The sequence below is a fragment of the Mustelus asterias genome, chromosome 12, assembly GCF_964213995.1.
Source record: "Mustelus asterias chromosome 12, sMusAst1.hap1.1, whole genome shotgun sequence".
Lineage (NCBI taxonomy): Eukaryota > Metazoa > Chordata > Chondrichthyes > Carcharhiniformes > Triakidae > Mustelus > Mustelus asterias.
In genome coordinates, this window is record NC_135812.1 from 35,764,381 (window position 1) to 35,792,312 (window position 27,932).

At 41.6% G+C, this 27,932-nt stretch overlaps 1 protein-coding gene across 1 annotated transcript; it reads left to right on the forward strand.

The window, feature by feature from the left end:
• On the forward strand, nt 1-27,800 carry caspa (caspase a). The gene is made up of 9 exons (XM_078225030.1): nt 1-46; nt 4,625-4,897; nt 7,292-7,339; nt 11,006-11,124; nt 14,202-14,378; nt 15,460-15,694; nt 18,634-18,762; nt 22,658-22,767; nt 24,187-27,800. Exons 1-9 carry the CDS (start codon nt 34-36, stop codon nt 24,277-24,279), a joined length of 1,197 nt encoding a protein of 398 aa, XP_078081156.1. The 5' UTR covers nt 1-33; the 3' UTR covers nt 24,280-27,800.
• Nucleotides 27,801-27,932: the final 132 nt, after the last annotated feature.

A 27,932-nucleotide genomic window follows, 5' to 3' on the forward strand; every position in this document is an offset into this window, starting at 1 on the left:
GGGGTTCTCTATCTGAGCGAGTGAGGCGGCAGGATGGAGGCAGCAGGTAAATGTGTGAGTGTGAGTGCACTGTGTAGGGAAAGCTCTGAGTGGTCTGCTCGCCGATCGGCCTCTTTGCCCAGTTGTGCTCCTTCTCTTCCTGCTTCGCTGGGAGACCCGGACCCGCTTCGCACTGAGTCACTGGCTCACTGAGAAACTGGGTGTTAGTAATGGCCCTCACCTCAGTTGGCCATTGCTGGTTGTTCATTCCGCTAACAGTTGCTCCAACACGTTCTACTTAAAAAGTGGTGTCCTCCACAGAGTTCCTGTGTGAACAGAACAACGGTGTGATTTACCATTCAGCCTGAAGACCAGCAGAGTCTAAACCACAAAGTGTAAATGAGTCTTGTTAATTCAATGTCAATTATGCACAGAAAGAGAAGGAAAGATAGCATGCAAGCGAGAGAGAGATAAACCTTTATTTTAAATCGCCAAAAATAGTTTTAAATTTGAAGGAATATGATCCCACACCTTTTGTCAGAACCCTGACTAAGATGCCAAGGATAGGAAGGCTAGATTGGAAGTGGATAAAAGCAAATTATTGCGGATGCTGGAATCTGAAACCAGAAGAGAAAATGCTGGAAAACCTCAGTAGGTCTGGCAGCATCTGTAAGGAGAGAAAAGAGCTGACGTTTCGAGTCCAGATGACCCTTTGTCAAAGCCCTTGCAGATGCTACCAGACCTGCTGAGATTTTCCAACATTTTCTCTAGATTGGAAGTGGGTCAGGTAAGTGCCAGATGACTGGAGTTGGGGGTCGTTCCTATAAAGAGAATACAGATGTTCAGCACAGTGATCCCCCTAATCCACCATAAAAAACATATTGTGAGCAGCATGCACGGTATACAGGGTAAGGAGAAGTACAGTTTAATCCCTGTCTCACCCAGAAGGTGTTAGGAGCCCTGAAAGGTGGAATGGCAGGAGATGAAAGGACAGGGGTTGTTTTTCCTACAATCAAATGGGAAAGGAACAGATATTGGAGGGGATTCTGTGCCTTTTAGCTTTGATCCCTTGTCAAAGCTAAAAGGCATAGAAAGTGGGAGATATTTATACTGCAAGGTGAGGGAATGAAAGATGAGTCATAACCACAAAATCAAGGGGAAAGACTGCTAATGGCAATCCATAGAGAGAATACAAGGTGTGATTGGCCAAATGGCAGAGAAGCTGAAATCAGAGAGTAAGCTGTGACAGATGAAAATGGGGAGGGGTGGGAATAGGTGGGAGAGAGGTAAAATTGAGAAAAGGGGAGGGAGGGAAAGCAAAGGGGGAGAAAAGGTACGGAAAGGGGAAGGAAAAGATGTGTTTGATGATGGAATTGCGGTACATACGGGTTAGGAGCAGAATTAGGCCACTCGGCCTCTTGAGCCTGCTCCACCATTCAGTAAAGATCATGGCTGATTTGATTGTTACCTCAATCCCACATTCCTGCCTTCCCCGGATAACTTTTCAATTCCCCCCACCCCCCCTTGTTAATCAAGTGAAGGTAGCAGAAATGACAAGAATAATCTGTCAAATACAGAGACCTGTGGAGTGGAAGATGATAATCAGGAAATTCTCTGCAATGATTATGGGAGGGAATTTTAAATATTTCATGCGTCACTTACAATGGAGCTGTCTCAGGAAACTAATCCTTTTGAGTCATGTTTCTGCTCAAATTGCAATATTGGAAAACTGCTTTTGTCACTATTTCCATTAGAATAAAACAATTCCAAACTGTGGCATAGAGTCTGAGGAGTTTACATTGAGTGAGTAAATCTAAGGGGATCTCAGAGAGAGTGGTTTAGAGGGGAACTAATTCAGCACTGCTGTGAAGGATCTTGTGCGAGAGTGATCTGAGATAGAGAACTCATTTTGAAAGTTTTCTGTGGGGTTTTTATTCATTGGGTCAGTCTCCGGGTGAGAATGCAGCTCTGATTTAAAAAGTCTTAATGATGACCGTGAAACCATAGTTGATTGTCATTAAAAATCCATCTGGTTCACTCATGTCCTTTTTCTTCCTTTCGGATTTGTTGGTTTTAAATAAATAAGCCTCAAGTCTGTCTATGGAGGAAATCAGATCTTTCTTTATTGGTCCCATCTGTATATGATACAAAGAGCGAAGTCATAGAACATTGAAAAAAATATTCAATTTTACTATTTCCTTCAATGTCGGGTATCATCAGTAATCCAGAGAAAGTTTCCTCTCAAATTTAGAACCTTTTTGTCTGAACTGTCTTTGAAATCTGATTGTCCTTTTCATAATTTGCCAGCCACATTAATAGTCCACGTTCATTGATATGAATTGTGTTTAAGTGTTTGGGTCCAAAGGGTTCTCATTAAGTGAATAAATGAAGGAGATTTATTGTGTTTAAAGAGATTGTTTAGTGTAGACCTGGATTATTTGTATTGAGAAAGGAGGCCCAGAAGGATTTTCTGAAGATGGGTGAAATGATCACTGTGAGCAGGTTGGAGGAAATCATATTAAAGGAGTGGGTTAGAGGGGATCACATTCAGGAATCAAATCAAAGAAAAGGCACGTACCGAGTTGTGTTAGTTAATTACTTAAAACAAAGACTTGGATTTTGAGGTCAGCAGCAAAGTAATGGTGCTAGAAGTAAGCTATCCCCAATGATCTGATTATCTCTGTGGTGTGGACTCCCCCTTTCCCCATGTTAAGTTGAATCTGGAGTCAAGGGGATTTCTGGCCATCCAGTAACAATGGTGTCATCAAGCAGGAATTCCCAGACTACAAACCAAATTTAATGGATTTAAAATCTCCTGATTATCCTTCACTTTCAGAATTTGTTTTTGGAACAAAATAAAGAATGGGATATGTAAATTAGAAGCTGAAATATCATTAACAAACTTTGAAAAATTACTTTTAAAAATCTATGGAATTTTTATCAGTTGAAAAATTTGGTGTTGCACGAAGATAAAATTAGTTTTTTGGGGCAAAGAATTTATTCAGCAGAAGTTCTGACTTGATATGCTATTCAAATCCCAGTTACAACTTGTTAGCAAGGCATAACTTTCCCAGAGATATTTATACATAGAGAAGGATGGAGTAAACTTAGAAATTTGGAGCTAAGCAAAAGTCCCGAGCAAAAGAGCATGACTAAGATACTTGCTATGTGAGTGGGGCTATGGTCTGCAAAATACAGCCTTGATACTCCAAAGTCAGTGCCAAAAAATGCAATCAACATTGTGACTAGAGGCTGGTTGTGAGCAGTGAGTGTCAAATCAGATGAATGGATAACATCCTCCTTTACAACATGCCTCTGTTTAATCGGCATTTCAGATAAACCTTTAGTGACATTTTTTGGTGAAACATTACATGTCCCAACATGCAATAAGCTGGAAACTCCTTTATAAAGGTGTTATGTTGCTCTCTGTAATATGCTGTCCTCTGTTTTGTGCTGACTTATTCTGGTTAATGTTAATCACAAAACAGAAACTATATACAGGCTCTATTTTAGTTTAATGGTTGTCTACATTTTATGATTTTTCTGTCATGTTGATTTACAAAATATCTTGGTTATTAAGTACTTTCACACTCACGATTTAAGACTTTAGCATAATTTGCTGAACTCCATTGTAGTTTTTTTTAAGGTCCCCTAAGTTTCATCCTTTTTAGTCAAGGGATGAAATGTAGCTGACATCGTTAGCATTTATTGTTCAATCCTATTGCCATTGAAAAGGCAATGGTGAGTCACTTTCCTGAATACAACTAAATAACTTGCTAGGCTATTTCAGACAGTTGTTAAGAATCATCTACTACGAGTCTGGAGTTACACACAGATGGACTGGGTGAGGTTGGCAGATTTCCTTCCATGAAGAACATTAGTCAACCAGCTGAATGTGCTTGACAATCTGATAGTTTAATGGTCACCACTACTAATATTAACTTTTTTCCATATTGTATTTATTGAATTTAAATTCCCCACTACCACGTATTTGGGCCATTAGTCTCGTGTCATAACCACTATGTTGAAGTTCCCTTTCAAATTAGTTTATTATTTTATTCCATTAATCCAGAGATAACATTTTGTTCATTTTTGTTTTATGAAGTGTAATGTCTGGCATCAACCTTTGGTGTCATATTGGAAACTCAGGCATGTACTGCTTCAATGCTTAGAAAATGTGCACCCGAATTTCGATCTGGTGGCTGGGATACTCTGCTGAGAGTGTATTCTTAAAAAATATGCCATTACTATGGACACAAACTGTAGTGTACACACAGCCACCTACATTCTTATTAATCATCTGTAATAAGCTGCTCATTGAACCTGCACAGTAATACTGTTGGTAATAGCCTGTTCCCTGAACCCATACATTAATACAATTAGTTATATTCCATTCACTGCCCATTGTGCAATAACACTTTACAAATGCTCTGTTCACTGATTCTGCACAGTAACATTATATAAATCCTCCACTCACTGATCCTGTACTACAGTATTACAGATAATACTTTATTCACTGATTGTGTAAGCTAAGCAACAGTTTTGTAATACTCCAGCAATGACCCTTTAAACTTGTATCCAACCTACCTGTATCGAAGTCATCTGCAAGTAGAACAAACAACTAAGTTTATTGTCTTCATTTCAGACCAGAGACTGAAGCGGCTGAGAACGGAATTACTGAATAGCCTCAGCAGTGGTGTCATTGCTGATCTGGTGGACGAAATGCAAGGGGCAGGTGTGATCAATACCTCCGAATCTGAAGATATACTTCAGGCAAACTCAACAACGAAAAACAAAGCCAGAAGTCTTGTAGACATTGTTTCCAGAAAGGGAGCAGGAGCCAGTGAAAAATTCATTGAGAGTCTAAATGGAGCAGACAAAGAACTGTGCAGAAAATTGGACCTCTATCTGGTGAAAAGTAAGTGACAGAAAAATATAATGAATGTGGGAGCGATGACCAAGTATCAGCAAAGCATTCTGAAGCGGAAGAGGTTATCATGTAACAAGGGAAGGTGCATTCAACCCACAGAGGAACTGTGTGCTTCCACTATCTATCCCCAAACCAAGGGGCCTGTGTGCTCGTACTGTCCCCAAACCAGGGGGGTTGTGTGCTCACGCTATTGGTTGCATATTGGTTGCAGATGTGAAATGCACTGAAACCTGGAAGTCATGGAGAAAATCTCCTATAATTACAGCTGCTGGAAAGACAAGTTCAAACAGAATAGAAGTAAACACAGAAAATGCTGGAAATACTCAGCAGGTTTGGCAGCCTCTCTGCAGTGAGAAATAGTGTTAACATTTCATTTCAGTGACACTTCACTGACCTGAAGCATTGGGCAGAAGTTAGTGCAGTCGATGGGGAGGATTCCCAGCTGCTGGTTGGAGAGCTGGCCGATGCCCCAAGTTGCCCTCTTTGGGGAAGGCCCATCATATTAAGTGTCAGTCGGGTGGAAATCCTGCCCTAAGAGCTGCCAGCCAGCCAGAAGCCAGCATCCCTCATTCTTGTCAGTGCCATTGGCACTGTCAGTAGTTGTCGGCCTGAGGCCCATGCTCAGTGAAATGGTAAATGTGGGTGAGAGAGAGCAGAGCTAGCTTGTGGGGTGGGCAAGGGGGCTGGTAGAAAGGGCAGGGGGTGGCTCTCATTGGTTCCCCTCTTCCTGATGTGGGCTCCCTCGATCAGGCACTGAGTGCCTTTGAGCTTTTACCCCCCTTACAGCTCCCAGAAGGCCTCGGGGCTTCCCTTGTGGCAAATTCCTACCAGCGTATGAGTGTTAATTACCCACTTAACAGCCTCAAGTGGCAGAAGGACAGGAAGGCCATTCACATGAATTTAATCAGGGCAAAGGTGGGAAGGCCACAGGTTCCTACCAGCACCCTCTCACCAGACTTAATGTTCCCCGCCTCCAAATATGCCTCGAGGAAGGGCATTACATTCCGCCCATTATCTGTTCCCTCCCAAAAGTACTGCTAGAACCAGCATTTCTGTCTCTATTTCGGTTCTCAAGCTTTTGTCAAACAATACAGAGAACAATACAGCTTCCACGTGCAGCTACACAGGGAGAACATTCAGGTCATGTTCTCAACAATAGGCATATGCAAAATACAGAAGGACAGGAAGTCCTTCCTGTCATTTCCAAAAGGCAAACCACATGGTCCTTTAGTGAATTTCCTCACATCTGTGAGAAGTGTGAGGTGATGCATTTCGGCTGAAGGGATTGTGTGGGGCAATTTTGACTTAATGGCATAATTCTAAAGAGTGCAGGAACAGAGGGACCGGGGGCAGAATTATCGATTTTAATTGAGAGGCGTGTTGAGAAAGTGGTTAACAAAGCATATGGGATCTTGGACTTCATAAATAGAAATATTGAGTACAAAAGCAGACAAGATATGCTGAATCTTTATAAAGCTCTGGTTAGGATCCAACTAGACTATTGTATTCGGTCCCGGTCACCATACTTTAGGAAAGATGTGAGGTTCCTTGAGAGATTGTAGAGGAGATTTACCCAAATGGTTTGAGGATTAGGGAGGTTTTAGTTACAATGTTAGATCGGAAAGGTTAGAGTTATTCTGCTTGGAGCAAAGAAGATTGAGGGGCGATTTGAAGAGTTGTACAGGATTATGACAGGCTTAGGTATGGTGGACAAAGAAAATTCCTCCCCAGTAATTCATTGTACAAGGACTAGGGGACACAGATTTAAGATTTTGGATGAGAGTTTGCAGGAGAATGAGAGGAAGAACATTTTAACACAGCGAATGTTAATAACCTGGAACTTGCTGGCCATGAAGGTGGTGGAAGCAGAAACACTCAACCATTCTAGAAGGAAATTGGATGGGAATTTGAAGGAAATACATTTGCAGGATTACAGGAACCGAGTGGCAGTGAGACTGGCTGGATTGTTTCACTGGGAACTGTATGTACTCGATGGACTAAATAGCCTCTTTTTGTGCCATAAATGATGATTGGAATTCAGAAGGAAAGATAAGCACAATGCTGATTACCATTTACAAAAAGAGAACGTGTAAACCTCAGGTAAGCATGGGATCAGGATTGGTTATATTTCCCATTGATTGGACAGGTACTGACATTGGCTTGGTTCACATTGAGGAAATGATGATAGGATAGTTATCATATACTGACCTATGCACATGAAACCACATAAAATGTGTCTGTTGGCAGAAATGCATGGGTTAGCTCCTTATCTGGGAAGTCCATTGTATCTAAAAATAGCTCATACACAGCTGTATTCAGTGCTTTTGTCTGTGCTGTGGGTAATTTGTGAATTCTGTAATGATAGTATTTCTGTTCTTCTAGCAGACGCATCAGCCACTGTTCCAAAGCAAACGTCCATGACTTCAGCAGGTGCTGTATCTTCTTTTTGAATTTTATTTGTGCCTTTGTTGATGTATTACCTATGTGTGTGTGTGGAACTAGGTGGTCCAGCAGTAATGTCACTGGGCAATTAATTTAGAGACCCAGGCTAATGCTCCAGTGACATGGGTTCAAATCCCACCAGCGAGTGAAATTTAAATTCAATTAATTAATAAATGTACAATGGAAAGCAAGTCTAATAATGGTGACGATGCAGCCGTCAATGTTTGTAAAACCCCACCTGGTCCACTAATGTCCTTTGGGAAATCTGCTGTCCTTACCTAGTCTGGCTTACATGTGACTCCAGATCCAATGTTATTGACTCTTAAATACTCTCTGAGGTGGCCTAGGAAGGCACTCAGTTGTACCCAACTGCTAAAAAAAGCTGAAACAAGTGAGCCGCAGAGGTTCAAGATGGTTCACTCACACCCTCTTGAGGGCAAGTAAAGGTGGAAGACAAATGTTGGTCCTGCAAGTGACATCTACATCCCATGAGAAGAGTTTTTAAAAAATCCTTGTATCACTGTACATTGCCTAGATATCTCCGTTCTATTTGACTAAAGTGAGTACTGCAGATGCTCAAAAACTGAAACAAAATCAGGAAATGCTGCAAATACTCAGTAGGTCAGACAGTATCTGGAACAGACATCGCCCAGCCTTGGTATGCCTGGTAGCTAGCTCAGTCCAGTAGTGCCACTGGGAGTGCTGGTCACTGCTGGGACTGCAGCAGCCCCAGAGCAGCCAAGGTGGAGGAGGCCCTTGGGAGAGGGGAAGATCAAGGCTTTGCTGAGGTGGGGGGAGGTGGGTGGGCGGGTGGAGTGTCAATTATGAGGGCAGTTCTTCCAGCAGAGGAGGTCCTTGCTGCTGGGGGGGCCTTTTGTGGACACAGTCTTCCTGATCAGGAGCCTCCCACCCCTGCGACCCCCAACTCCGAACCTGTAAGGAGACTGCCAGGGTATAACCCCACATGGCAAAGTGTCCATCCTCTGTGGGGAAAAATATCGTAAGAAGTCTCACAACACCAGGTTAAAGTCCAACAGGTTTATTTGGTAGCACAAGCCACTAGCTTTCGAAGCGCTGCTCCTTCGTCAGGTGAGTGGATGAAGGGGCAGCGCTCCGAAAGCTAGTGGCTTGTGCTACCAAATAAACCTGTTGGACTTTAATCTGGTGTTGTGGGAAAAATATCAGCAGTGGTGTGATGTTTCCTAGCTGTCCCTGGATAGTAAATCTTCTGGTAATTATTCCTATCTCTCTCTCCCCGCTATCATGGGGCTGATCTGATCATTTAATGCCACTATTTATTCCATTTTTAAAAAAAGTAAGAATCTGCATATTGTCACACCCATTGAGAACAACTAGTAAACTTGGAAAGTAACTGAGTGCAAATTACTCATAGGAACTGAAATCTTAAAACTTGTAATATTATCACACCAGATCTCATGAGTCGGACAGAACTTATCAATTGGTTTAATTTGTATTTAATTCTTTTTAAGGGACTTCTATGCACTGTGTACAAATAACAAAGCAGCAGAATAAAACCACATTGTCTGGATTAATGCCTGATTTAAGAATCTGACCATTCTGCATTCTGCAGCCCTTAGTGGGCAGCATTCTATCCCCAATCCTTCCAGCACTTGATTACTTGCCGGCCACGATCCATCCACCAGGCCATTGCTTGTCCAGCATGCAGTCACTTCCAGTCTTTGACACGTCCAGTAGACGGCCAGTCCCAGTCCTTGACATGTCCAGTAACCAGTCGCTCCCAGGCCAGGACCTGTCCACCACTTTCTCACCATCAAGCCTTGACTCATCCAGTTTTCATGTCACCCCTAGACTGTGACCCATGCAGCCACTGGTCACTCCTAAATCTTGAGCCATCTAGCAGTCAGTCATCACCAACAATAATCCCTCAAAGAAAGAACAAAAAACAGTACAGCACAGGAACAGGCCCTTCGGCCCTCCAAGCGTGCGCCGATCACGTCCTATCGAGACTAACCGCTTATGTCTCTCTATTCCCTGTCTGTTCATGTGTCTATCCAGATAAATCTTAAATGTCGCTAATGTAACTGCCTCAACCACCTCACTTGACAGTGCATTCTAGGCCCCCACCACCCTCTGTGTAAAAAAGCTTCCCCCACACATCTCCACTGAACATTTCCCCCCTTATCTTGAACTTGTGCCCCTTTGCAATTGTAATTTCTGCCCTGGGAAAAAGCTTCCAACTGTTCACCCTATCCATACCTCCCATAATTTTATAAACTCCTGTCAGGTCGCCTCTCAACCTCCGTCTTTCCAGGGAGAACAATCCCAGTTAACCTGATCTCTCCTCATAGCTAATACCCATACCAGGCAACATCCTGGTAAACCTTTTCTGTACTCTCTCCAAACCTTCCATGTCCTTCTGATAGTGTGGTGACCAGAATTGGACACAGTATTCCAAATGTGGTCTAACCAAAGTTTTATTTTACTGTAACATAATTTGCCAACTTTTATACCCAATGCCCTGTCCGATGAAGGCAAGCATGCCATATGCTTTCTTCACCACCTTTCACCTATGCTGCCACTTTTAAGGAACCTGTGCTCCCAGATCTCTCTGTGTTTCTATGCTCCTGATGGTTCTGCCATTTATCTTATAGCTCCCACCTGAATTGGATCTCCCAAAATGCATCACCTCACATTTGTCCTGATTAAATTCCATCTGCCATTTCTCCACCCAATTTTCCAGCCTATCTATATCCTGCTGTATTCTCTGACAATCTTTATCACTATCTGCAACTCCGCCAATCTTCTTATCAACTGCAAACTTGCTAATCAGACCAGCTATGTTTTCTTCCAAGTCAATTATATATATATTACAAACAGCAGAGGCCCCAGCACTGATCCCTGCGCAACACCACTAGTTTCAGGTCCTGGACCTTTTGAGTTGTTGATCTCTGATGGTGTTTGCCCACTGCAGTTGCTTGTCTCTTCCAGGCAAGATTATTGTTTCACTCCACTCAAAATCCTCATTACAGTGAGTTCTGTCCAAAGTACTACTGCCTTTGCTGCTGCACACAGTTGTAAATCTCTTGTACACGTTGCTAAATTTTCTCCTTCCAAGCATTGTGTGTTTGCAGTGGTTGATGACCATTAGTGAGATAAAGCCCTCTACGTGTCAACTGTGTAAGTTAAACAACTGAGTGAGGCACAGTGCATTTTATTTATAATTAGCCTTAGTCCATGAGCAACCAGTAAGCATCTCTCTCTGTTTAGAGAGCAACATGTGGTTAAAGCTTGAGGGGGACCACTCCACGTCTAGCATGGCCGACCAGGAATCTCCGCGCTCTTACTGCCTGCCATGGGCATGTTGGAAGGATTAGGAGGTTAATTGGCATCATGAAAATTCCTTCCATAGTCCTGGTCTTAAACCCAGAGCTTCTGTCTTAGAGGCAAGGGCACTACCTAATGAGCCATAAAATCTGCATGTGTAAATTACACATCTGACATGATATCCATCAGCGGATTTCTTCGTCCAAAATCTTTTAGTATTGCAAATACAGTGCTGATATTAATATATTCCATTTGAAACAATCGCTGAACCATTCTTAGTGTATGTGCACTGCCTGTTAGGAAATTGCAGAAACACAGAATCTCTCATTCCATTTCTGTGCTCTACAGGCATTGCATCAATCCCAACCACTTCCACTCCAGCAGCACCAGAAATATCCCTGTCTGAGGAGTGGATAACTCCATGTACACAGCAGGACTATGATGCAATTTCCCAGAAGACGAGTGAGGTATGTACTGACACCCTGAGCTTGTGTAATGTTGTAGACAGGGAGGCGCTTAAATGTGCTGGAGTTGATTACTGAAGCCCACACAATTTGAGAATTGGCTCCTGAGCTTAATGAAAACAAATTAAAGAGCACTTGGGCCCAGTTCTGTTTGATGATTGAGGTAAATCTCCATTGTACAGTAACATTAAAGCATCCCGTGACACTGAGTTGCATTGCCTCTTTAGAACCATGGGGCCTGATTTTAATTTGGTCAAAGCGAATGGATTCAGGGTGAGTTAAAATCAAATCCCATATATAAGAGTTTCCACACAGAAGAATCCATTGGGCTCATCTTGCCTCTAGTATCATGTCAGAACTGATAAAACAAACAAATAGAGGTTTAATTAGGACTAGGTTAAGTCCTATTCAAGACCTAAAGTATACAACTAAATTTAACAACTTTGAACAAGGTTATTATCAAGATTAGAAACTATAAATACAGTTGGGTCAAAATTCAAAACTGAAAAACCTAATTAGTTAAATAAAATACAATAGAGATGGTAGAGTGGCTGGCTTATTGCAGCTGTAGCATGTGAGAATTGGGACACATCAGTGTGATCCACAACAACCATTTCTGGAATAAGTGCCCGCAGCGCAAGTAACGTCAGCTTAGAATTGGTGAGCTGTAGTCCGAGCTTCAGGGAGGGAGAAAGTTTCCAGGAGACAGTCACACCACTTAGGTTAAATACTTCAGATTTGGTCCATGGTTAGGGAAAGAAGGGAATGAATGAGGCAGGTATGGAGATCCAGAAGATAGCACTGGATGTCCATCCCTTGGATAAAGCCTTTTCTACTTAGTTTGAAAATCCTGAGACATTTTGGTGAAGTATGACTTGTGGGAGGTGAGGCTGAAACGTACCTCAGCTATTCAATCAATAAGACCTGCAAACACCACCACCACCACCCCTCCTCACCCCCCCCAATCCCCATGACACCGCAGATTTACCATGGCCAATCCACCTAACCTACACATCTTTGGACTGTATGAAATTGTTTCTGGGGACAGGGCACTGCCTCTGTTTCACCCAGCATGCTAACTTGCTCATTTCTAGTGCCCAAAAGTTTAGAGGAGGTGATGGCCCAGTAGTATTATTGCTAGACTATTGATCCAGAAACTCAGCTAATATTCTGGGAACCCTGATTTGAATCCCGCCACGGCAGATGGCGGAATTGGAATTCAGTAATAAAAATCTGGAATTAGAAGTCTACTGATGATTGTGAAACTATTGTCGATTGTCAGAAAAACCCATCTGGTTCACTGATGTCCTTTAGGGAAGGCAATCTGCTGATCTTACCTGGTCTGATCTACATGGGACTCCAGAGCGACGGCAATATGGTTGACTCTCAACTGCCCTCGGGCAATGAGGGATGGGCAATAAATGCTAGCCAGCCAGTGATGCCCATGACCCATGAGTTAATAAAAAAAGTAGATCGCAGATGCACTGAAGTTCAAGGCTTTTCAGATGCTACATAGATTTTAGTCTTTCTCGACAAAGCCAATCATTAAATATCTGAGAGACACATAACTCATGTACTCATAACACAATCTATATATTAAACAAGGTAAAACAAACAAAAAATGCTTTATTACATATGGTTATTGAGGCAGAAAGAGTAGTCTTTGAAAAGAAAGACCACAAAAGGAGACAGAAAAAGGACAAGAAATGGGAGTCTAGTGGTTGCTGCGATTGATGAGTTAGCACCAGTACAGATGCTACCTTTGCAGTCCAAAGATGTGCAGGTTAGGTTGATTGGCCATGCTAAAATTGCCCTTAGTGTCCTGAGATGCGTCGGTTAGAGGGATTAGTGGGTAAATGTGTAGGGATATGGGGGTAGGGCCTGGGTGGGATTGTGGTCGGTGCAGACTCTATGATTCTATGATACCTTCTGTGCTGTAGTTTATGTGATTTAATGAAACAGAAAAAAACTAATCTGTCCTCTGTCCAAATGACTTTAACATGGAGATGCCGGTGTTGGACTGGGGTGGGCACAGGAAGAAGTCTCACAACACCAGGTTAAAGTCCGACAGCTTTATTTGGAATCATGAGCTTTCAGAGCACTGCTCCTTCCTCAGGTGAGTGCTCCTTCCTCACTCACCTGAGGAAGGAGCAGCGCTCCGAAAGCTCGTGATTCCAAATAAACCTGTTGGACTTTAACCTGGTGTTGTGAGATTTCTTAGAAGTGACTTTATGAAGGCTATTATACAACTTTGATCCTTCTGATTTTTGAGTTTTTTGCTAGCACATCAAGAGGAAATTCTAAAATTGCACTGGGTAATGTGACTGGATTGATTCCATATTTGGGATGCATCACAGGCTAGATCAGTGTCTTGATTGGTTAGGTGTTTGAAATGTGTGTCGTGATTGGTTAGATGCCTGGAATGTGTGTCTTGATTGGTTAGATGTCTGGAATTTGTGTCTTGATTGGTTAGATGTCTGAAATGTATCTCTTGATTGGTTAGGTGTCTGACATGTGTGTCGTGATTGGTTAGATGTCTGAAATTTGTCTCTTGATTGTCTGAAATGTGCCTCCTGATTGGTTAGGTGTCTGAAATGTGCCTCTTGATTGGTTGGGTGTCTGAAATGTGCCTCTTGATTGGTTGGGTGTCTGAAATGTGCCTCCTGATTGGTTGGGTTTCAGAAAAGTGTGCATTGATTGGCTGGGTTTCAGAAAAGTGTGCATTGATTGGTTGAGTTTCAGGAAAGTGTGCATTGATTGGTTAGATGTTGGGGATGTATGACATAATTGGTCATTGCTTGGGGTGTGTGACTGGATTGATTAGATGCTTGGTTTATGTGACTGGTTCAATATCTGGAACCTGTGGTTGGATTACTCAGGTGTTTGAAATATGTGATTGGATGTAATTGACGCTTTAAATTATGGATCTAAATCTGTTGGATATTTGAGATTTGTGACTGAATTGCCTCAATTTTAGATTGGGTTACCTGATTGGATTGTGGTGTAGCTAGCATTCCAATGTCTTTGAGTAATTGAACATTAGTAATAGTGAAAATAACAGCTATAACCTTTTTTTCTAGGTATACATGACATTGCCAAAACAAGGCAGAAAACGCTTGGCTTTGTTGATTAATAATATCGAGTTTGAGGAACCTAAAATGAAGAGGAGTGGTGCAGAGGTAGATGAAAAACAAATGCAGAAATTGTTGAATGGTTTTGGATACCAAGTGGAAACGCACAACAATTTAACAGCAGAGGTAAAGTTTAATGTTTGAAATGTTCTACTCAATTCAGTGTTCATAGTAAATTCCCATTTGTATTTGGCTTGACTGTGTTCCACAATATCCTTTCTTTTCTTCTCTCAGATGTAGGCCAGAATAGGCCATTTCAGTTCTTTGTTGTGATGACTGAATTACATTGTCTGTTAAAGTGGATTTGCTAACCATACTAGCTCAGGATTAATTATTTTATTTTCCCTTTGCATTGTGTTGAGTTAACTTCATGATTTAAAAAAAAACACAAGAAAATCTGTGCTCTACAGAATAGATAAAAATGTTTTACATGTAGAATGAATTGCTCCACAGAATCCACAGCATCGTATTGGTTTCATTCAGGTAGTGAGGACTCTCCTGGACTCTACTGCCTCCTGGAGAAAAAACACTTCATGCCAAACAGTCAAAAATTATCTCATTTGTCGGTAATGCAGTGCTTCATTGCACAAACCAAATATAATTGGAAAATATTACCTGTGAGCAAATATGACATTGGAAAGTCTAATTCAATATATATGATAGCTAAATTGAGACCCTCTTCTTCAGAACAAGTAGCTGTATCTTCCATCACTGTCTTAGCTCATGGACCAAATATCCATAGACAGCACTTCTCTGCAGGACATCTGATAATTGTCCCACTTTGGGTAACTAAGTACTTAAGATAGTTATTGCATAAACCTTTGCTACATAAATTCTACCTTCCAGTAGTGTAGACTGTAATAGGCATTACCTTTCTAATTGTGAAAAACTGCACCACATAGAATCTTGCTACCCAGATACAGAACAGTTTGATACGTACAATAGACTAACTTTTGACATTGAATTATTAAACTGGATTATTCTTGCAATTCACTTACCAAATGTCCTGACAGAATTCCATATAGCACAGGAATTCACGTTACAGTTAGTACACTATAAAAGTCATATATTTGAATTGCATGAGTTCTTAAAAGTTAGTTATTATCATGTATTTGAACTTGTACCTTTATTGCAAATAGGACCCATTTGAATTCAGGGTGCAAAAACCCTGTTCAAACGCATTGATATACCATGAACTGTGTTTCAGGAAATGGAGAAAGTACTGATGGCATTTTCAAATCGAGAGGAACACATGCAGTCTGACAGCACCTTTGTTGTTCTCATGTCCCACGGACTCCGAGATAAAATCTGTGGCAAACGCCACAATAAAGAGACACAAGATACTTTTCACATTGACAATGTCTTCAATATTTTAAACAACAAGAACTGCAGAGGACTGAGAGGAAAGCCCAAAATTGTCATCATCCAGGCCTGTCGCGGAAGTGAGTGTTCTTCTAAAACCTTTTACAATCTGCACACATGCTGATGGGGTACACAATCGATTGGGATATAAAATAACAAATAGATTAAATAGCATATTTGAAAAAGAATAGCTGCCCCAAAGTATGTTATTGAGAAGAGAAGCCCTAGTATAGTATAAAGATACATCCAATTTATATAATATGGATAGAAATCCCTCTATGAGAGAGAATCAGATCCTGTGTATATTAGACAGTAATATATTTTAATAAAATAAAATAATGTTATTTTCATATCATGGTGATTTATTCAATAAACACATTCACAAGCTGTGGCACAGTGGTTAGCACTGCTGCCTCTCAGTGCCAGGGACACGGGTTCGATTCCAAGCATGGTTCGCTGTTTGTGCGGAGTCTGCACATTCTCCCCATGTCTGTGTGGGTTTCTTCCGGGTGCTCCGATTTCCTCACACAGTCTGAAAAACATGCTGATTAGGTGCATTGGCCATGCTAAATTCTCCCTCAGTGTACCCGAACAGGCGCTGGAGTGTGGCGACTAGGGGATTTAACTTCTAATCTAAGCCTATTTGTGACACTAATAAATAAATAAGTAAACTGAAGGCTAAAATTTAGTGTATTTTCATCTAAAAATTCATATACAGACTAAGTAATTCGGTTAAAGAAATGCAGGCACGAAACAATCTTTCAGTGACAAAAACAGACATTTCAGCAGGTACAGGGAAGTGGTGGGTAGGATGGACAATGTTTAAATTTTTTGATTAACAAGGGGATAAAAGGTTATTAGGGAAAGGCAGGAACATGGGGTTGAAGTTGCATCAGATCACCATGGTCTGATTGAATGGAGGAGCAAGTTCGAGGGGCTGAGTGGCCTACTCCTCCTCCTAATTCATTTGTTTGTATGTTGAATTTAAATCACAAACCAATACGCCATTCCTACATTATAGTAAGTGATATACATATAAGAACTCTTGTGTATATTAGAGAATAACCTACGTGTGTATATGTAAAGGAATAGCAGATCATATTTACATTCCAGAGAATAACAGGCCTGTGTTATTATAGAGAGTAGCAGCTCTAGTGCATAATACAGTGGAGGGATTAAAAGACCAGGAAGGTTATTTTTCCAGAAGTCGAATACAGGTACTAAGTACATGTCGTGCAAATAAGATTAGCCTGTTTGAAAGTCTGGATTTAGCACTCAATTTTGGTCCTAATTGCTGATTAGAAGAATTTGAACTTGTCTCCAGTTACTGAACCAGGTTTAACATTCAATACTGATTAGACACAGTTGTCAAAGTGACAGCCATATATGTGTGCTCCTTGCACTCACTTTCACTGAAGGTGTGGAGTGCTCTGGTTTACATACAGAAACATGTGCAGGGTGGCTCAGGATCAGATGGAGGGGACACACGGGTTCTTGGTTGCAGTACTAGAGGTCCTGGTGGAGGAGGTCCAGGGAAGGAAGAATATCTTGTACCTCAGGAAGAAGGATGCCTTCTCTCACACCCGTATCCCTCTCTTGCAGCAGCTGCTGCTCTTCCTACCCTCATGTCCTCCTTCCCGTTCCTCATCCAGTCTAAGGGTCTCCGTCCCAGATATCCATCTAGCACAACACTTCTTTTCTAGTTACAGGCCTCAAAGAATTTCTGGGTTAAAATGTTGCGAGAATGTTAGTGAAGTCCCAGAAAGCCTCCTGATGTTTTCAGAGGTTCATTTCACAATGCCAGCAGCAAGTGACCATGAAATGGTGACATCCCTTTAAGTAGTGTTAAAAAATCTCCATCAACACCTTTTTACCCCCAGACAACCGGTTACTCTCAAGGGAGCCTCCTTAATTAGTGAAGGCAGATATTTTAATGATGAGCAGACTGACAGCCATTCCTATCATGTGTTTCGACTTCTTTATGAAGATGGCATATTGCATGGTATGTAGACTAAATTGGCATTTCAGCTCAAGACTCCATCTTGGAGGATCTTTAGTACCTGAACATAGGGCCGAAGGCTGCCCTCCTTTGTCTATATCATTCCTCCCTGCCATGTATATTTTACAGAATAAATTCAGCATACATTATAGACAATAAAAGCTCCTGTATTTATTTATTTATTCTTTGATAGGCAAGGCCAGCATTTGTTGCTCAGCCCGAATTTCCCTTCAACTGAGTGGATTGCTAGGCCATTTCAAAGGGCAGTTAAGAGTCAATCACATTGCTGTGGGTCTGGAGTCACAGGTAGACAAGACCAGGTGAGGGCAGCAGATTTCCTTCCCTAAAGGACATTGGTGAGCCAGATGGGTTTTTACAGCAATCGGCAATGTTTTCATGACCATCATTAGACTTTTAATACCACGTTTTTTATTGAATTCAAATTTCACTATCTGCCTTGGTAGGATTCAAACCTGGGTCCCCGGAGCGACAATACCACTACGCCACTGCCTCCCCAAATCTCCACTAAATGTGATTTCAGATCTTTTGTTGATAAATTTTATGTCCTCCGATGTGTTGAATTGAAAGTGATTGGCAATATAAAGCTTAGTTTCAGATTGTCATGCTATCCAGAGATAAGCTTGAATTCCTGGTATTTAATTATTTTCTATCTCAGATAGCAATCATAGTACTGACCTCCAAGACCACAAATGCTTTTCATTTCAGACAGAGTCTGCTTTGTATTGACTGTTGATTAGAATTTCATTGCTGTGAATTCAAAAATATCGCTTCCTTTGCAAATATTCCACACTTTCTTTTATATTCAAGGGCACATCAATCAAACGCAGACAAGGAAAGGTAATCAGTCAAATTATCACACAAGAACTGCAACTGATGTGTTATTTAGTAAGCAACTTAATTGAGTGGAAGAATAATAAATGATCCAGTCAGTGATAAGTTGGGTGTTGTTCAGTTGAAATGGGTTAACATCCTTGAGTAATTTGTGTGGTTTCTTTGCAGCAAACCAGGGTTATGTTTATGTCAGTGATTCTGTAAGCCCAGCACCCACCGCTGATTATGAAGAAGATGGCCCTTTTTACCAGATACACAAAGAAAGTGATTTTATCTGTTTCTGTTCTACTACCCCAGGTAACTGCGCATTATTAATATGAGCAAGTTCTGCTTCTCAGTGGCATGGCTGGCAGTTCATTTCTGAGAGTAGTCTAATGTGGTGCAGTTATTAAGAAAATATAGCATTGTTTTCCACCTGTATTCTGAGGACACACAGCTCTACCTCACCACCAGTTCTCTGAACCCTTCCACTGTCTCTAAACTGTCAGAGTGCTCAGCAGTGGCTAAGTAGAAACTTCCTTCAACCATGTATTGGGAAGACCAAAATTGTTGTCTTTTAAGTCCCTGCCACAAGCTTTACTCAATATCCATCCACTTCTCCCTGGCAACAGGCTGTTTGTAATCTTGGTGTCAAATTTGACCCCCAATAACCACTTACCCCATACAACCTCAAATCCCACTGTTTGTACTTCTGTAATACCTCCTTACTCTGTCCCTGTCTCAGTTTATCTGCTGCTGAAATCCTCATCTTTGTCTTTGTTACCTCGAGACTTTACTATTCCAACACACTCCTGACTGGCTTTCCATCTTCTACCCATCATAAACTTGACGTTGTCCAGACTTCTGTCCAACCAGTCCCATTCACCCATCACCCCTGTCACTACTGACCTACATTGGCTCCCAAATACACAATATCCTGATTTTAAAATCGTCATTCTTGTTTCCAAATCCCTTTGTGGCCTCAAACCTCTCAATCTCTGTAATCTCCTCCTGCCTACATCTCCTCAAGATACCTGCATTCCTCTGATTCATCCTTGATGTTATTTGCTGTGTCATTGGTATCTTCAGCCACCAAAGCTTTAAGCCCGGGAAATCCCACCCTGGACCTCTCTACCTGGCTTTCTTCCTTTAAGACGCTCCATAAAACCTTCTCTTTAACCTTTTGGTTACCTGCCCCAATATCTCCTTAAGTGACTTGGTGCCATATTTTGTTTTATAATGTTCCTGTTAAGTATGTTTGGGCGTTTTATTACATTAAAGTTGCCAAATAAATACAAGTTCTTGAGGCACTAACAATCTGGGAGAGACAGCAGAAGTCAGAGAGCAACAGCAATTTTCCAAGAGAAATGAAAAGGATCTGAGAGATTGATTCATGTTTATTCATGATATGCCTTGATTTCCAGCAGCCATTTTTGAGATTGAAATGGGTCTGTTACTTGGAGAGAAAGGGAGGGGAGAAGACCCATACCACAAGGTTAGACCTGTAGCAAGGGCATGATGCTGAATCTCTCAAGTCAATTTTAAAAGTTGCATGGCACTCTTTTGAAGAAAAGTCAGTGGGTTCTCCCTAGCCAATATTTATCCCTCAACCAGCTCATTGATCTGGCAGCATCTATTAGGAGAGAAAACAGAGTTAACGTTTCTAGACCTTTGACTCTTTGTCAGAACTGAAGGGAGGGAGAATGTGCAAGAACTTTAAGAAGTTGCAACAAAAAGTAGCAACTTTAAGAACAAAAGATGGTCTGGTGTGTGTATGTGGGGGGGAAGGGAAGACATGTATGAAATATTAAGAAAAAAGGTGGTTTAAGATGGAGGAGAAATGTCAGTCTAAAGTCCTGAGGGCTGTAACGTGACCAATCGGAAGATGAGATGCTGCTACTCCAGTTTGCGCCGATTTCAGTGAAACATTGCAGCAGGCCAAGGACAGACATGTCCTTGAGAGCAAGGTGCTGAGTTAAAATGGCACGCATCAAGAAAGCTGGGGTCATGCTTGTGGACTGAGCAAAGGTGTTTCTCAAAGCGGTCACCAGTCTGTGTTTAGTTTCCCCAATGTAGAGACCACCACGTTGGGAGCAGTGAATACAATAAACCAAACTGAAGGAAGTGCAGGTGAAACGCCGCTTAACCTGAAAGGAGTGTTTGAAGCCTTGAACAGTGAGGAGAGAGGCGGTAAAGGAGCAGGAGTAGCACCTTCTCCGATTGTAAAAGAAGGGGATGGGAAGTTGGGAGTGATGGAGAAGTTTAGCAGGGTGTCACCGAGGGAGTGGTCCCTATAGAATGCTGACTGAGGTGGGGGGGCAGAGGATGATGCTTTTGAATGCAGAGGCTAAAGGGGTGATAAGTGAAGACCAGGGGAACCCAATCATGGTTCTGGGAGGGAGGGGAAGGGGTGAGGGCAGACATGTGGGAGATTGGTCGAATCTGGTTGAATGCCCTGTTAACTGCAGTGGGAGGGAAACCTTGGTTAAGGAAAAAGACAAAAATGTCAGAAGCACCACTTTCAAAGGGTGTCATCTTCAGAACAGATGCAATGGAGGTGCAGAAACTGAGAGAATACGATGGAGTCCTTGCAGGAAGTAGGGTGTGAGGAGCTGTAGTTGAGGTAGCAGTGGGAATCGATAAGTTTATAATTATATTGGTTGTCAGTCTATCACCGGAAATGGAGACAGAGAGGTTACGCAAGGGAAGTGAAGTGTCAGAGATGGACATGTGAAAGTGAGAGAGGGGTGGAAATTGGAAGTAATTTTTCTAGGTCCAGACGAGAGCATGAAGCAACACCAGGCCATCTATCTTTTGTTCTGAAAGTTGCTACTTTTTGTTTCAATTTCTTAAAGCTCTTGCACGTTCTCCCTTATTTCAGTTCTGATGAAGAGTCAAAGGACTCTAAACATTAATTCTGCTTTCTCTCCTAATAAATGCTGCCAGACCTGCTGAATTTTTCCAGCATAGTCTGTTCTTTCTTCAGATTCTAGCATCCGCAGTATTTTGCTTATTTCACTGACAGATGATTTGGACTTGAGCATTAAATATATGCTGACATTGTAAGCGCAGTCCTGAGGGAGTGCTGCCTTTTGGAAAGCATGTTAATGTGAGATCCTGTCTTCCCTCTCAAGGCATGATTTGAACATCACTAAAACTATTTAATTGGTCATTTATCTTATTTCTGTTTGTGGGACCTTATGGTGTGTAAATTAGCTGCTACGTTTTCTACATTACAATAGTGACTACACTTTTAAAAGTATTTAATTGGCTGTAAAGGGCTCTGATATGCTTTGAGACAATGAAAGATGTAGAAATACAAGTCTTTTTTATGAGATGGAGCTGTTTAGTTTAATTATAATGATCAGTTAATAGTCTGGGAGTGTTTAATTTTTTTCTTGATCAGAAAGAAATTTCAAATATATTTAGAGGGATATGCCTTATCTTCCTTAGGAGGTGGTATAAGTTTGGAAAGTGCATTGTAAATTTGAAAAATTGCAGACTGGAGCGCCTAGTCTTATTTAGCATGACAGGTCTGGTTTCTGAAATCCAACACTTTCAGGACTGAGATTGTGCCAGATTTTGGATTTTCCCGAATTTTGGGTTACCCATGGATCAGATGAGAGCCAGCAGATGATAAAGATAACATGTTAATTTCAAATTTCTGAACTGGCCTGAGGTTGTTCATCTTTTGTTTCTGAGGTTGACAATCCCTCCTGGACACCCATATTAACCTGCGGTACATTCTCGTTGAGGCAAGTTCCTGGTATTTAATCCCGGTGTTTTATATACAGGGTTGAGAGCGAGGGTGCCAGAAATACTGTTCAGTAGTTACAATGAATTTAAGATAGTGATTTGTGTGAGCACCCATATAACCACGTATTGCATTTCAAAGAGTTTGTAATTATTCATTTTCTTTCTCCATTTACCATATTCCCTGGGCTGAGAGAAAAATGTCCGGTTTGCAGACAATTCCAGCTTCCAGGCAGATGGGTTTTGGGTACAGTGCATTGCAGCAGGCGTGGCAAATGTACTAGTCAAAGCCACGAGCAGTAATGTTAAATCTACAGGATCGACTAATTCCCCAATAATCTGAACAGCAGCTAGAAAGTGGCACAATTCGGGTGTCAGTTGAATGTCGTGGCAGCTTTGCTTCCTCTCTTATGGGTGACAGGAATCCTTCGCTAACACTAGTGTCCTTTTCATTTTGCAGAAAATGTATCTCTTAGGCATGTTGAAGCAGGAACCATATTTATCCAGAAGTTAGTCGAGGTAATGAGGCAAAATGCATCGAAATTTGACATTGAGGAGCTTTTCTTCAAGGTAAGGCAGCAAGACGACTATTGCAGCGATTGAAGGGATCCCTTTGCCAACCCCTTACCCTGGAGCATGGACAGGTCCTTGCTTCAGAGACTCTGCTAGTGCTGTTGTCTAATAATTTGCCAGAAAGTCTGTAAGAGTTTCCCTTCATATGTGGGATGTAACGGGACTTGTCTCTGCTTTTCTCACGTCATCTCACAACCACTGACCGGGTTGCAGAGACAGAGAGCAATTTTGGGAGGAAAACCAAATATGTGAACCTTCAACCACCACTCCCTACCCAACGTTTCCTGAATACCAGAAAAAAAGAGACCATTAAAGAAATTATCTTTACACCACACTGTGTCCAGAGTCCAATAATCAAATCTGAACCCTCCAGAGTCCAACACTGGAATCTTAATGCCTGAGTTTGCTGATAAAGTGGTCCAAATTATTGTGAGTCATCACCTGACTTTAGGTGGGAATACAAGTTAATATTTAATGAGTTGCGTTATCTCTGTGTTCCACAGATGGATAATTGTGAACCTGGGTGCAGTGGCTATACAGGAAATCAGGAGGTTTCCTGACTGCCAGCAGGAATGATTCCATACACTGCATTATTGACACACAACTTCCCCCTTTTTACTATAAGAACGTCACACTTTCATTGGGGCCTGTCTCCCCTTGACTGCAATACTGCCGCCTATTATGTGTGTTATATGGAACTTTGTCTCTTCAAAAGCAGTTTTTCAGCGAGTGACAGCTTCAGTTAAATTTTTTTTTTTAAATTGGAAGTTTTCTCATGTGTATCATGTCTGGGACACCCAGACAGAGCAGCTTGTGCAGTCCTTCACTTGTCTGGTCTTCCTCAAAGTCACTGAGAAATGTGACTTCAGTCTTATTCTCCACCCATGAAGATTTAAACAGCAATATGAGGGTTACAGTAGGGGAAGTGCAGTGTGTGGCGAAGTATGAATGAAGAAGTGTGAACAATCTAGAATAAGATATTAAAAGATGGGGGAGGTATGGAAAAAGGGCACCAGTATTACTAAGATAAAAGCAAATTATTGCGGATGCTGAAATCGGAAACAAAAACAGAAAATGCCGGAAAATTTGTGCAGGTCTGACAGCATCTATGGAGAGAGAATAGTGCCAACATTTCAAGTCTGGATCATCCAAATCTATTTGTTTTCCCTTGTAAGCTTTCAGCTTTCCATTCTGGCATTTAGAGCACCTTGCTCATTGTACTGCTGAGGTTTCCAGCATTTTCTGTTTTTGCACTAGTATTACTATTAGGAATAGGAAAGTGTTTGAAATGAGGACTATATTATGATGCCATGCTAAGCAGCAGGGAAGCCCATCCAAAGGTTGGTTAGCTCTGCTGAGAACTATTGCTGTTAACTTTAGTTGGTAACTGGAACTGTGTGACGTCTCCCCCTTCAGGTCCAGCAGGCATTCCAGAGCTTTGCCAGACAACTACCTGTGAAGGAGAGAGGCACGCTGATGAAGAAATTTTACCTGTTCCCTGGCTTTTAACACATCAATTCCCAGAAGCGAATCTCAACCTGTGACCCTGGGTCCCAGCAGCAGAATTGCAGAGAGTGCCTATAGATGAAAATTAGTCTTTAGATCAAAATTAACCTTCAGATCTGCGACTTGCATGCTAGAAGATTCAGTGCTTTTTAGAGAGTAATTTTTCCAAGCTTTCGCTGGTGCGAGGGAAATTGTGTGATAGAGGAAGGAGGCTATGCTTCACTGAATAAGCTAAAAATTATATTTGGTGCCTAAGGATACAAGTACCAGTTGCTTCAGATCCTAATTTTTGAAAACGTTAGTGCTTTTATTTGCTTTGCTAATGGATTAGTGTATTCCTTCACCAAGTCTAAAATAGGGTCACAGTAGATCAGTGCATTGTTCAAGTATGTAATTTACTGTCACCTATATCACTGCTGGACAATCAAACATGCTGCTGTACTCGGTCGATTGAGAAACATACTATTTGAGAACCTTCTTTGTCCCTAAGTTAATCCAAAATTGAGGTTAAAGGTCATCCATCTAACCTCAGCTGTTCACCTTTCCACTCAGGTGTGATATATCTCCTCACAGGAGGTACTACTAGCTTTAAGACTATAAAGATTAATTTTATTTTTGCGGGAGATTGTCCTTTTCTTGGTCTCTTGTTACTTTTCCTGGGACCGGATGTTTATTTGTTTTCCTTTGTTAGCTTTCCACTTTCCATGTTGCCATTTAGGGGACCTTGCTCATTGTACTGCTTATCCCATCTTGCCACATGCAGCACAGAATGATGCAGAAAATGCCCACTTTCAAGCTTTGACGCCAGCGGGGAATGCTGATGCCACTTCAAGAAGTAGCACAATTACATTTTTGAGTCTTCCCAGGAATCCCCAGCCTCTGTACTTCCACTGCATCATAGGAAGAGGAATAGGCATTCAGCAACTCAAGCCTGTTCCACAATTCCGTTAGCTAAAGAAAGATGTACGTGCCTTGGAATATGTGCAACAAAAGTTCACTAGATCGATTCCTGGGATGAGAGAACTCTGCTCTGAGGAGAGATTGAGTATGCATTCTTTGGAGTTTAGGAGAATGAGAAATTATAGGAATTAGGAGCTAGAGTAGGTAATTCAGCTCTCTGAGCCCACTCCGCCATTCTATATGATCATGGCTGATCCCCGCTCTTACACTACAGTTATGGCCTCGTGTCCTAGACTGTTCTAGAAAGGGGAACATTCAATTAGCCTTTACTTTATCAATCCTGTTGAGTATTTTATATACCTCAATCAAATTCTCATTCTTCTGTACTCCAGCGAGTACAAGCCCAAGCTACTCAACCGCTCCTCATACGACAGCCCCTTCAAACCTGGAATCTAGTGAACCTCTTCTGAACCGTCTCCAGCGCCACCACATCCTTCCTCAAAGAAGGTGACCAAAACTGAACACAATATTTCAAATGTGGTTTCACCAATGCCTTGTAGAAATGTAACAACACTTTCCTACTTTTATATTCTGGACCATTTGCAAGAAATGCCAAGTTCCATTTGCCTTCCTTATAACGTTCTGCATCTGCATACCCACTTTCTGAGACTCATGCACAAGGACACCCAGATCCCTCTGCGCAGACGCCTTTTGAATCTGTTTCCTATTTAAATACTAATTTGCTCTTTTATTTTTCTGGCCAAAATGTATAACCTCGCATTTATCCATTAAACTCCCATCTGCCAGATTCTGGCCCATTCCCCTAGTCTGTCAATATCCATTTGTAAACTTTTTATCTCCTCATCACAGCCTGCTTTCCCACCTATCTTAGTGTCATCAGCAAAGTTCACTATGTTATATTATGTTCCTGCTTATAGATCATTGATATAGATTGTAAATAATTGTGGTCTGAGAACTGAACCCTGCAGGACCCCACTAGTTACAGATCGCCAAGAGAATGACCCATTTATCCCAACCTTCTGCTTTCTAACAGTCAGACAATCCTCAATCCAATCATAGAATCCCTACAGTGCAGAAGGAGGCCATTCGGCCCATCGAGCCTGCACCGACAACAATCCCATCCAGGCCCTATCCCTGTAACCCCATGTATTTACCCTACTAATCCCCTGACACTAGGGGGCAATTTATCATGGCCGATCAACCGAACCTAATCTTTGAACTGTGGGAGGAAACCGGAGCACCTGAAGGAAACCCACGCAGACATGGGGAGAATGTACAAACTCCACACAGACAGTGACCTAAGGCCGGAATTGAACCCAGGTCCCTGGCGTTGAGAGGCAGCAGTGCTAACCACTGTGCCAATATGCCGCCCAATTGATCACCCCTTTGAAATGCATAGAATTCTTTTCAGGGTTTGACTGAGTAGATGCCGAGAGGCCATTTCCTCTGGCTGGGGAATAGACAACTACAAGGCAATGTTTCAGGATAAAGGGTCAACTGAGATGAGGAATTTCTTTATTCAAAGAACTATGAACTTTTGGAATTCTCAACCCCAGAGGGTCATAGATGGTCAGTTGATAATATTTAAAACTGAGATTGATTGACTTTAGAAATTAAGGAATATGAGGACAGGGTGGGAAAATGGAGTTGATGTAGAAGTTCATCCACAATCATATTGAATAGAAGAGCAGGCTTGAGGCACCACATGTTTTAATCTTGCTCCTATTTCTTAAGTTCTTATGTTTTAGTTAAACCATGAATGGTCTGTACCTGAATTCCATTTACTTGCCTGATCTCTCGGTACCCTTGTCTAACAAAATTCTCGGCATTGAAAGCTCCAGTAGGTCCAGCAACCACAGCCATCTGGGCATGAAAGCTCCCTGATTTTTACAACCCTGTGGTGGAAAAGTGGCCTAACTCTCATTTTAAGATTATGAGTTCTCATTCTCAATTGTCCCACCAAAGCAAATAGTTTCTCCCTACCTATCCTGTTGAATTATTTTATCATTTTAAACATCTGAATCACATTAGCCCCCTCAATCTCCTGGTACTGAAGGGAGTACAAGCCAATTTATGTAACAGGTCTAATGTTTAACCCTCTGAAGTCAATCTGGTGAATCTGCACTGCAGCACATCTAAGGCTGGTATATCCTTCCTAAGGTACAGTGCACGAAACTAAATGCAGGTGAGGTCAGACCAAGGTTCTGTACAACATGTCATTTGCAATGTTAGTGTATGATCAATATTTACATGAGGACACAGCAATAACTCTTGTGGAATTAAAGTAGTTTGGTGTCAATGCCAACCCTGGGCAGCAGAGGGCAGTCACTGCCAGGTTTTTGCATGTTTGGGGTCACTCATGAAGTGAAGTTTGCCATTGTCCCTGTTTGCATTGCTGTCTTCTGCTGAAGACCCCAGCCTCATTATTCTGTTCAGTGAAACTCACTCTATCCAAAACCTTTTCAACAAATCCCAAATTATTAAATCCAGCAGGTGCAGTATTCTCACTTTTTTATCTGAATGTTGAAAAACGCTGTGAACTTGACTGATTTTTTAAAAAATGTTTCTGTTTTATAATAAACCTATTATTTCAATTCCATTAATCACAGTGTTGGTTGTTTTAATGTTAATGCTGTTAGAGAAGATTCAGAAATCAGCCATATTCTTGGAGAATAAAACTGGCTAAAACGTTTGTTAATTTTTCTTTTCTCAAAAGTGTACTTTATGGTCTTGTA